At 39.5% G+C, this 12773-nt stretch overlaps 1 protein-coding gene across 2 annotated transcripts in view; it reads right to left on the reverse strand.

Annotated features, from left to right (window-relative positions):
* Positions 1-2434: 2434 nt before the first annotated feature.
* Positions 2435-12773, reverse strand: part of si:ch211-127i16.2 (probable flavin-containing monoamine oxidase A) — a 54389-nt gene continuing 44050 nt past the window's right edge. For both annotated transcript variants that reach the window (XM_051908405.1, XM_051908404.1), the window contains 2 exons: positions 12567-12667; positions 2435-4187 (listed from right to left, as the gene is read on the reverse strand). In XM_051908405.1, the coding sequence (XP_051764365.1) occupies positions 3896-4187; positions 12567-12667 (393 nt within the window). In that variant the 3' untranslated portion in view covers positions 2435-3895. The remainder of the gene's footprint in view (positions 4188-12566; positions 12668-12773) is intronic.

Raw genomic sequence — 12773 nt, forward strand, 5'->3', positions numbered from 1 at the left:
AGCAGGCAGAGGGCTGGCAGAAACAGGCAGGCCAATCGGCAGAGACTCCATGGAGGAATAGATGGAGGGAGCATCCATGGGGGTGATAATGGGAGGAGCGGCCAGATGCTACCGACCCAGAGCATGGTGATGAAGACAGCCCACGGCGGTGTTGATGGAGGGAGGAGCCAAGGAGTAGGCATGGTCGACGACCTCCGCGGGACGACCAACGGAGACTGAGCCGATCTCAGGGGATCCCCAGGCGATGACGGAGAGCTGATGGGACCGAGTGACGCCGCTGGAACTGGAGGCCTTGGCAGAGCCGCGGTGACGAACGCCTGAGGTGACATCAGAGCTCCCGAGACCTGAAGCAGAGCCAGTGCGACCGTGGACCTAGGCGAGTCCAGGGGGGAAGGAGGATCCCACTGCAGCCGTAGTGGTGGAGAGCCAAAGCGCAGCGGGAGGCTCGTAAGTCCGTGGCGCAAGGGTGACGACTGACCAAGGGCGAGTCGATGGGACAGGGTGCAGCTTCATGGTCGAGGGTCTCTGGCGGAACCGAGGGTGGTAGGAGACAAAGTGAAGCCAACCGGTCGACAGTCCGAGGTGGTACGAGGGGATCAGAGGCTGGAGGTAGAGCCACAGGATCCACTTGATCTGCCGATGCTGGTGAGTGCAGACACGGACACTTCATCTTACTGCTAGTTAACGCAGGGGAAGACGAGGGGCTGCAGGAGGACAGCTGAGGCAGGGCTGGAGAATTGGCAGTGCTCGATGGAGGATGTGAGAGAGGAAGATTAGGGTGGGGCAGGGTGGGAAGCAGTACCTCTGAATTCCAGTCAATAACCCAGTCTTCCCCAGTGTCGAACTCCACCAATATCCCCACCGGGATGGCTGTTGCTGGCTCACACCCCTGGTCAGACTCACATGGGAACTTCGGCTCTGGGGCTTTAGTGGGCACTGTGGTCGCAGGCTCCATACTAGCGGCTGGTGGAAGCTCAGGCTCAGGCGTCGTTGTCTCCATGGTGATGGGCTGTGCTCTGGGTCGGCTTGTGAGACGTCTGTGGGGTGTGGCTGGACGAGGCTGCTGGAATCCTCTGCTTCGCCCACTGTGAACGCGGATCCGCTCGTCCACAGCGCGAAGTTGATGTAGCTCACTAGGGTCCAGCAGGGATCGCCGCGAGGCATGACGAAGCGAAGATCCAGACCATACCGAAATCCCTTCATTAGACAGACATCGTCGCAGGTGGCGTGATGGCAGATGATGAGGAACTCCTCCACGTACAGCTCCAAGTCTCTGCCTCTTTGAAAAACAAAAACAGTTCCTCCCTCCAAAAATAGTTTGTTGCCCCTCATCGGGGCAACATTAATAGAAGCAATGTTCTTCTCTTCTCTCATTTGGTCTGGTATTCTGTTACGGTAGCTCCAATGAAGATGAAGAAGAGTACGAAAATCCAACAAGGTTTATTTAGAAGTCTCCGAGATAATCCAAAAGCGTAACATGCCACAAGTACAAACAATACCAGACAACTGAAGAGAGCAAAGGCAGGAACTTAAAAACAAAACTGCCACACAAATATAAACCTAACACACCTCCGTGAACTTGGCACCCCATAAAACGAAATAATCCCCAAAACTGTTATTCGTTTGTGCTGATTTGTGCCGCAAAAATGAACGTTTGTGCTGGTTTGGTGTTTGAGATATTAAGCATTATTTTTTTGGTCATGTGACATCCCTCTCTACCCCATGTCGTTCAAATCGCTCCAAACAAAACATGTAGGCCTACGTGGTTGCAACAATATCTGGCACAAATCTATGTCCACTTAAGAAGAGGTCATAGTCGAGCACAAACCAATGACACCGGTTTTGTGTGATTTAGACAAGTGGGTGGAGTGACGTCACAGTTCCCGAATTATATTTGTTATATCTGCGGAAGAAAAACAGTTACATTTTGTTTTAACGGCACAAAGCAGCACAAATCGAAGATAAATGAATATCACCGGTTTGAAGTTATTTAAACGACATGGGGTGGAGAATGATGTCACACAAGCAAAAAAAAAAATAATGCTCAATATCTAGAACACCAAACCAGCACAAACGTTAGTTTTTGCGGCACAAACGTAGCAGAAACGAATGGCGTAGTTTTGGGAATTATTTCGTTTTATGGGGTGCCAACTTCACGAAGGTACAAAACACACTGTCCTTCACTGTCGTCACTCCTCCTTTTATTCTTCCAGACCTCCTCCGTGAGACTCACTCCGTTAACATGGCTCTCTGCTCCCGAAAGGGGTGATGGGTTATTTTAAATTAACAATATTTTAAGATAAAACAAAAAAGACATATCAAGGTTATAACTGAATGGTTTTAATTTAAACACTGTTGGTTAAAATATGATGGGGAAAAAAATGACACTGCAAGATATCAATATATGTTTCTTTTAGAAAATGAATGAAAAAAAACAAATATAGAAATGCTTTATTGTGCACTTATGTTACCACATGCAAGACAAATTTGTTTCTGAAGCAAAATTAAATACATAGAAATTAATATGGATTCTTTGTGCACTGTCACTTAGTTACATAACCAGCATTAATTAGATATACCACAAAAAACAACAGTAATGGATTAAACTGTAAATGTATTCATTTACTAACATAGTGCATTTTAACATTTCACAGATGTGACAGCATAAATGTAATATTAACTACAACTTATATAGCACAGACAAGTTAATTCCAACACATGTGAACATGAACAAATTGGTCCCACTTTATATTAGATGTCTTTAATTACTATGTACAAACATTTAAATGAATCATTTGATACAATGCACGCATTGTATACGTTTTCACATTGTACTTATATTTAAAAAATACCTGCATTATAGCTGTAATTAATTTCTGTAATTACATCTATAATTACAATGTTACGCCTTCCCTTAAACCAACTCTTAAACCTACCCATACCACCAAACCTGTCCTCAACCTTATCCTACCTCAAAAGTGTTGTGCAATACAATATGAACACAATAAGTACATTGTTTGATGTAAGTCACCTAATATAAAGTGAGACCAAACTAACAGTTAATAGTTTCCTACATGCAGTATCACCTAAAAGGTTGATAATTCTTTATACTAAATTATTTCAAAAGCTTTGATTCAAGCTTAGAATTATTTTTATGTAATTACATAGTGCTCAAGGCTTCAACCTATTGGCTGTTTGAAATATAGTAGGTGAGTATACAGAGTATTAGTGTATTAGTGTCAAGATTGTTAATACTGATATTGTACAATGATACTGTTTCTGGGATATTTTATATTGTATGTTAATATTAATAAATGTGTACACATTTTAAAAAATGTTTGATTACAGTTTGGTCTACTATAGTTTGTCATTTTCACTGCCTATATTATTGTCATTATCTAAAATGATGTGGCATTGTGCATTTATGCACGGCGAGAGTGCCATTAAACACATTTAACCTGTTCAAAGAGGCCTTGACAAACTTAAGTATCCGACGTGCTTTATTCTCCTGATAACAATTGAAATTCTCATGGGGTTGAAAGAGAGCCACTCATTGTGCTTGACAAAAACATTTATAGCTCACAGTGTGTTTGCTTCATTTCTGTGCTTTATTGTTTCATATTTCCTCCACATAACCGAGTACATCACGTAATTACATGACTCTTATTTCGCTATTCTTGTACGCAACACACTTCTCTATTATAGTATGGTTTTATGGACCAATCAATTTCCAATGGACAATGAAGTCCCTTTTTTTCTCATAGAAAATCATGTTTCACTCAGAAATACTTGCCATTATGGACGTAAAATGCTTCATGGTGACTAGAATCGCTAAATTACTTTTATTTTTATTTTTAAGGTACAAGAACCAAATACTGTCAAGAAACAAATCCCTTTAAATCCATTTAAATCCTAGTTCTGGTTTGGCCAACAGGTAGGCGGCCACCAATGCAGCTGCTGTCATTACCACACCGAGGAGGCAGTAAGACTTGGACGACTTGCACTTTGACTCCTTTCTTGGGTCACTGGGTTTCAGGGAAGCTTGCACTGCGTCCAGTTCCTCCCGGGACAGAGAAGAAGGACACATCTGAGCTAGGACCTCCATAGCTGCCCGCTGACCGGACTGAATTGCCCCACTAATGTATCCACACCATTGGGTGGCCGTCTCTGCGCCTGCCCAATGAATCCTGACAAAAGAGACAGAAAATTAAAGTGTTACAACTTCCTGTATTCTTTAAAGTCAGTATGAAGTCTTTTCTTCCTTATTGTGACATATATCAGAGGCCCTGTTTATACTTGGTTTTAAGAAGTATACACATACAAAAAACATACAGAGAGCATCAGCTTTCGATTCTGCTCTGACAGTCGTAAGACCACACAGAATGCGGTGAGTGTGTGTTAGAAATCAGGAATGGTGAAAGAACATTGTACTTGGTTCATTTTTTGTCTTTAAACCAAACTTGGGTCTTCAGCCGACAAAGTTTAAATCCCGTCAGGCCATTGCTATCCATAATTGTTACGCATTAGTTCAGTAGGTGGAGAGTAGGCGTTCTTTTATTGCTGTTCGAACATATTAGACCACATGAACGTTTACACTACAAATGCAATCCGGTCAAATGCGTTTTCGACTACCTCTGGAAGTGGTCAAAAGTGGACAAGCTCAAAAGGGCTTTCACACTGCACTTAACACCGGTTATTGTCACTCTAAACACCGCTTTGAACCCTGGGTGAAGGAGCGTTTCACACTTGTAATTTAAATGCGGGGTTAGCACTGCTTTTTACCCAGGGTTATGAAACCCTGCTCTGGAGGTGTTAAGTTCGCATTGCAGTGCCAAACTTGTACAGTGTGAAACGATGCGGTGTTAGAATATTATAACTAGACGCTTAGCAACCGACAACCAATCGTGTGAATCGTGTGTAATTACATGACTCTTATTTCACTATTCTTGTACGTAACACACTTCTCTGTTATAGTATAGTTTCATGGACCAATCAATTTCCAATGGACAATGAAGTCCTGCCCTTTTTTTCTCAAAGAAAATCATGTTTCACTCAGAAATACTTGCCATTATGGACGTAAAATGCTTCATGGTGACTAGAATCTCTAAATTACTTTATAAACTACTTTATAAATTAAATTATTTTTAAGGTACAACAACCAAATACTGTCAAGAAACAAATCCCTTTAAATCCATTTAAATCCTAGTTCTGGTTTGGCCAACAGGTAGGCGGCCACCAATGCAGCTGTCGTGTGCCTTTATATTCATGCGCTTTGGGCAGTCACGGAAACACCGCGTGATGTATAAGCAGTCGTTTCTGCGTATGATAGGAAAAATGTCAAACGGTGATGGAAAATGTGACAATTGGAGTGAAGAAGAGACAGTCATTCTTACCTTTAGAGTTTGAAAATTTCACTCAGAAAAACCATGGGTATAGTGTGAGCAATGTGAAATGTGAATGATAACCAAGGTTCCATTTACCCAGGGTTTAGAATGATCCAGGGTTAAACATTTCAAGTGTGAAAAGCCCTAAAAAGTTTTACACCCCATTTATACCTGTATTTAGCATTGTCCACTTGTGATCGGATTGACAAAAACGCTTCTTGATACCAGGTGTAAACAAGTGAAATGGCTTCTGGAATGAGAAAAATGTAGGGAGGGATTTGATTCTGTCTTTCTATTTTGTCCTTTGAATTTGTCCTTGATTGAATCGTAACTATATGGACGCAGATCTGAATGGCAGTTTGCAGTCAGTTGTGGAGAATATATAGTCCCACCCTCCACCTGAGACACATGTAATGAAGAGAACAGATGTCGTTTTGAGGGGGAGGTTAGTGTTTTTTTGAAAATGTCAAGGTGACTGTTAATATAAAGACTTTGTATTCATGGTTGATGACTGTCAAAATGAATAATAGCTATATTAGTTAACTAAATCGATGTTTGTGCTAATAGCAGTCATGACTCTTTACACAAGTATGTCATTGAGCATTCAAAGACCTTAGATTCCACTACAGTATCTATCTAATCTATATATCTATATATATATATATATATATATATATAAAACCTTCTATTCATCAAAGAATCCAGAAAAAAGTATCATGATTTCTACAAAAATATTAAGCAGCTGTTTCTTGAGCATCAGACATATTAGAATTTTTTTCTGAAGGATCATGTGACACTAAAGACTGGAGTAATGATGTTGAAAATTCAGCTTTCAGTATAATATTATTGTATTACTGTATGTTTAATCAAATAAATGCAGCCTTGGTGAACATAGAGACTTATTAAAAAAACATTTGAACAGTAAATATAATTATAAATACAATGTAAAAATAATACAAATGTATTTTACTATCTTTTTTTAATTAAAAAGGCCCACCTATATATTATACAATAATTAAAATATAAATCTGAAGTAAAATGCAGTAAAATTAAAGTTTATAAATGCAATATTAAACATTTTACATTTATGCATTTAACAGATGCTTTTATTCAATGAGACTTACAATAGAGGAACAAAAGCAAAAACTATTAACTAAGAAAGTAAATATCTAATCTGACGGTCCTAGTAACTCCATAGGGTGGTTAATTTATGCACATATAAAACAGCTCACACAACCTCCAGCAGATAGTGCACGTATTCATGTCTGTTGTGAATTTAACAGAAATAACTTTTAATTGGGTTCTCAAAAATGCTTATTGCTGCATTCAACAACAAATTCTCCATGCAAGACCATTCCCATCCACCACGCTGTTTATTCTTTATGCATTATGGATGTGTGGACTTGAATGAAACCCTCAGGGATATCCCTTACCCACAGTGCTTTCACCTATGCTCTTTGTCTATGCGAATTACTTCGAAGACATGAAAGTGGTTTGTTTTCTATTCCATCATCTGTGGCAGGCAAGAGATGCTTTTCTAACTCTGGAAATACTGCATCAAAAGCAGCCAGCATAATATCTAACAGTCTAGTGCTGCAGTTTTCAAACTTTTCAGGCCATGTATCACCTTCAAACAAAAAAAACATCCAAGTACCACCTCGTCACAACACTGGTCCCTGTATTTATTTAATTTTTTAATGTTTTATTTTTTCCAGCATTGAGCAAATTAATGCATAGCTGACTAGAATGGAAAGCATGTAAATGCAAATAAAAAGATGTATTTCTTCATTTCAAAAAACTAGTTAACAATTAAAATGAGAATTAAGAATGATTTAGAATTAATTTTACTAAATTAACATGTTAAATTGTCAGCCCTAATTATAAGTATTATTTAACAGAATCTTGTCATGTACTACCATTTAATAACGGCTTTTCTTGTGCTAGGGCTGTGCGATTAACCGTAATTGATTTTCAATTTCAATTTTGGCTTCTAACAATTATGAAAACAAGATAATCAAGGTAAATAATTATTGTACCACTGCCACATTCAGCGGTGCACTTTTGTTCCTCTCTAAGCCAAGCTTAACATCCAAATCAGCCGAACAAGTGAGTGTTGTAAAATGCAGTCTACTGTTGCTAAACCGTGGGACGTGCTTGATATTAAACAGTGTTATTATTTACGCATTAAGCCGTGAAAGAAGCAATGTTCCCCAGGCGGCTTTCTGTGTGCGCTCCGAGACCGAGCAGAACGTGCATAAGCAAAGTATACTGTGGGCTTCGGATATGCGTCTAAACGGTCAAATAGCCTATGCACAAAAATGCTCTTTTGGTATCCACGTAAACAAAGTCACTATGTCTCAAGTGAATATAAACAGTTGAAAATAAAACACGTGTGTAACAGTATATTGAACCCTGCATTCGGTCTTAAAGTGACAGCGGCCCAATATTACTGCTTCAGTCTGTCATCAATGTTAATCAAAGATAAAATCACTCACTGTTCTTGAATGAGTAACGTTTGTAGCTTTAAAGGATTAGGTCACTTTCAAATGAAAATTACCCCAAGCTATACTCACCCTCAAGCCATTCTAGGTGTATGTGACTTTCTTTTTTCTGATGAACACAGTCTGAGAAATATTAATAAATATCCTGACGCATCCGAGCTTTAGACCGCCTTCCACATTCTACTTACGAAGAAAGTGTAAAACTCTCACAGTTCAAAATGCTTACGCTCGGTCCTACGCCTTCCCTATTCAACTTACGGAAAAAGCTTAACTGACGCGACGCCAGTTCCGTTTTTTCCGTAGTTTGAATATGGAAGGTGGTCTGGCGGAAGCTAGATATTTTACTTCATAACTTGTTAAATATGGATTTTTTTTTTGTTTGTTTGTTTACACAAATGCATCGCTTTGCTTCAGAAGGCCTTTATTAACCCCCCCCCCCCCCGTGTGGAATACGTTTATGATGGATGGATGTGGATGGAAGCGCTTTCTTCAGCTCATACTTGTTGATCCTCGCTCACTGCCATTATAAAGCTCAGATGCATCAGGATATTTATTAATATTTCTCTGATTGTGTTCATCAGAAAGAAGAATGTCACATACACCTAGGATGGCTTGAGGGTGAATAAAGCTTGGGGTCATTTTCAATTGAAAGTGAACTAATCCTTTAATAAGGATTAATCTATATTTAATGTAGTGAAAACTATGCAGTGTTATTTTACATTTGATTACTTTATTCAGTTTCTGTTGTAGGCTAATACTTTTCTGAAAACCATTGTTAGCACATATTCCTGAAAATCTTAAAGCACTGTTTATTTAATTTGTATTTTTGTTCTGTATTTATGACCATTTTGTTTGTAATTAGTTTCTTTGTTCTTATTGTTTTACTGTTTACTTGTCTGCTATAACTGTTTTGAGGACCTTTTACTTAATAGCTACATTAGTTAACCTAGTATGTTTTTGCTGAAATAGCCTATTGATAATTGTGAAATTTTACTGATATCTAAAATTACTCATATCATGAAATAAGACTTATCATAATTCTCACCAATAATTGTGGTAATAATAATGATTTCAATATTGACCAAAATTATCGTGATTATGATTTTTGCCATAATCGAGCAGCCCTACCTTCCTCTCCTTTTAATTATTCACATCTAATATGAATCACTTAACTTTTCTGTAGCTACAGTGAGAAAGAATGGATGGAGATTTAATGCATGAAAGAGTCTTGTAGCATCTAAGAGATCAAGAGCTTCAAGATCTCGTCTGCTTCCAAGTGGGTCAAGGACAGATTACAGCCCTCTTTCAGGAAACGGCTCATCACCCGCACAGGTACCAGACAGAATAGAAAGTCTGTACATGCCTCAACCACCTTTATATGATGAACTCATTCCTCTCCCTATGGATTTAATTCTATTATGGAAATTTCAATTCCAGCCACCGCACTCTCTCGCTTTCTCTCTTGCACGCTCTTTCTGTACGTTCTCCTTGGGCGAGCATTAGTTCAGCCCTGTCAATCGCTTAACCGGCCCATTTCAAATAGCTTTTGAGACGTTTTCCCCCGAGAGCGCTGTCCTTTTGACATTAAGTCATGCATGGTGTGGCATTTGCACTTCAAGGTAAAATGGGCATTTATGTACTGCTATCACTTTTATTTTTATCTGCACATAATGTCTGCTAAAGTCAACGAGATCTCTAATTAAATAGTTTTACCCAAAAATTAACATTGTCACTATTTACTCTTCTTCATGTCTTTCCAAACCTGTATACTGTTATGTTTTTGCAAAAGTGAAGTTTTGAAGAATTTTAACCCTCCTCTTTTCCATAAAAGTCATATGTCTGTCAAACTCCAAAAATGACAAAACAAGTGAAGAAATTATTCAATTTGATTATTATTATTAAATATTCTAATATTATTACAAATAGTTTGTTGCCTGAACTAATGTTATTGTTAATAAGAGTAATTAATAAATATTTAATAAAAAAAAATATTATTAATAATAATAATAATAATAATTGTTTTTGTGCCTGGACTACAGTTTTTATTAATAACTAATTAATAAAGGCGGTTGTTATTATTAAATATTCTAATAGTACTAACATTCGTTTTGGTACTAGAACCTAGGGCTGTCACGGTACCAAAATTTCACAATTCGCTGTACCAATTTCCATAGCAAAAACTGTTGGAAATATTTTACTATTTTATTTAACTATTTGAAAAAATAAATAAATTAAATTTGTTTAATTATCATAAGTAAATAATACATTTAAACAGCATGTCAATTTGCTGTCCCCTCAAAATAACTCAACACACAGCCATTAATGTCTAAACCGCTGGCCACAAAAGTGAGTACACCCCTAAGTAAAAATATCCAAATTGGGCCCAATTAGCCATTTTCTCTCCCCGGTGTCATGTGACTCGTTGGTGTTACAAGGTCTCAGGTGTGAATGAGGATCAGGTGTGTTAAATTTGGTGTTATCGCTCTCACTCTCTTATACTGGTCACTGGAAGTTCAACATGGCACCTCATGGCAAAGAACTCTCTGAGGATCAGAAAAAAAGAATTGTTGTTTTACATAAAGATGGTGTAGGCTATAAGAAGATTGCCAAGACCCTGAAACTGAGCTGCAGCACGGTGGCCAAGACCATACAGCGGTTTAACAGGACAGGTTCCACTCAGAACAGGCCTCGCCATGGTCGAAACAAAAAGTTGAGTGCACATGCTCAGCGTCATATCCAGAGGTTGGGTTTGGGAAATAGACATATGAGTGCTGCCAGCATTGCTGCAGAGGTTGAAGGGGTGGAGGGTCAGCCTGTCAGTGCTCAGACCATACGCCGCACACTGCATCAAACTGGTCTGCATGGCTGTCGTCCCAGAAGTAAACCTCTTCTAAAGATGATGCACAAGAAAGCCCGCAAACAGTTTGCTGAAGACAAGCAGACTTAGGACATGGATTACTGGAACCATGTCCTGTGGTCTGATGAGACCAAGATAAACTTATTTGGTTCAGATGGTGTCAAGCGTGTGTGGCGGGAATCAGGTAAGGAGTACAAAGACAAGTGTGTCTTGCCTACAGTCAAGCATGGTGGTGGGAGTGTGATGGTCTGGGGCTGCATGAGTGCTGCCGGCACTGGGGCAAAAACTGTTGGCTTACTAGCTATACTGCAAAATGAAATCTTTTTTAACATCCACGCAAGAACAGAATGACGCTGACTGACTGTTTCAGAACGTCTCTCCTCCAAAATCCGATCACAAAGGTTGAATGATCTCTGAAGGTGCACGCGCGCAGACCTCTAATGTAAAGAACATATCTTGCCAGGTTTCTCAGGACAGGGAACTGGGGACTGTGTGAATGCCACCACTGCAGAAAGTTTTCTTCACTTCAAGTTCAAGCACAGATGCGCTGATGTCAAAGCATCTCGGGAGCGACCGTGTTATTGTCAGACCGCCCACTCCTGCCTAAAGTACACTATAGTTACCGACCGCAATCCGCCTTTCATTCAAAATTTAATCCCGCGCAGCAAGAAATCTTATCAGGTCCCACGGGAGAGCCACGGGAATGCAGACCTCTAGTGTCATTTCTTCAGTGTTGTCACATGAAAAGATATAATAAAATATTTACAAAAATGTGAGGGGTGTACTCACTTCTGTGAGATACTGTAACCCAGGTGTCACGAATGCGGCCTCTGTGGCTCCCTCCGATCACCACCTGAGGGCTCCGTCACCGGAGTACTGAACTCGTTTGGACTTCGTTTCCCATAACCCACTGCCTGGCACTGATCACGCGCTCACCTGATCCCCTTCCGGTGGACTATAAAATGCGCACTCACACACACACACACACACCGCTAAGTCTTGTTTTGCCACGGCTAACATTTCTGAGCGTTTTCCCGTGTATGACCTTGGATTGTTTATTCTGTTATGACGTCTTGCTGCCTGCCCATCTGACTACCTGCCTGTTTATCTGGATACTGCCTGTTCTGTCTGCTGCCAGCCCCGACCCTGTGCCTGTCCCTTCGTTACGTTTCTGCCCTGTCTGTGATACTGTTGTTGCCAGTGATTTACCCTTGCCTGTTAAACTATGATTGTCAACAATAAAGCTGCACATGGATCCCATGGCTTCTGACTCCTCGTTACACCAGGATTCCGTTTACCAGGGGTTTAGAATGATCCGGGGTTAACTATTTTAAGTGTGAAAAGCCTAATGAGATCTGAGCTACTTTTATTGGCCAAGTTTATTGGTCTTGTTTTTTCACTCCAAGACCATAAAAGTAATCTATATGACTCATGTTTTTATTCAAAGTCTTCAAAAGGCATTTAATAGCTTTAATGTAGGCTTGGAGTTAAATGGATTCTTTTTTTTGGTTGTGTGTTTTTTTTTTTTTTTTTATAAATATAGTGCTTTCCTGAAGCATGACAGCTGTGGTCACTCTATAAACTGTATGGGAAAGAGCTGTGTAAAGAAGAAGAAAGAAAAAAAAACAAACTCATTTTGTGTTCTATGGAAAAAATAACAGTGGGTTTGGAACGACATGAGGGTGAACACATAATGACAGAATTTTCATTTTTGTGTAAACTATTCCTTGAAGGACAGAGGACACTGTTAAATGAGGCATTGGGCCTTTGAAATAGGCTTTGTTAAACATGAAGGGATTTGGCCAGTGTAGTGGATTGCTTTACCTGCCGAAGGGCTTTCGAAGACTAGGGTGGTAATACGTTAGCATCCCAGGAGTCATTACATTCACAGGACAGCCTCCACTATATTCCTCCTTTGCCCATTCCTGAAAAAAGAAAACAACAATTAACATTTTACAACAGTCAGTATCAATGTGAACTCTACATTCGGACTAATAAATGATCTGAGAAACATTTACACTCTATGGTTGT

This window comes from Ctenopharyngodon idella, chromosome 10 (assembly GCF_019924925.1).
Source record: "Ctenopharyngodon idella isolate HZGC_01 chromosome 10, HZGC01, whole genome shotgun sequence".
Taxonomy (NCBI): Eukaryota; Metazoa; Chordata; class Actinopteri; order Cypriniformes; family Xenocyprididae; genus Ctenopharyngodon; species Ctenopharyngodon idella.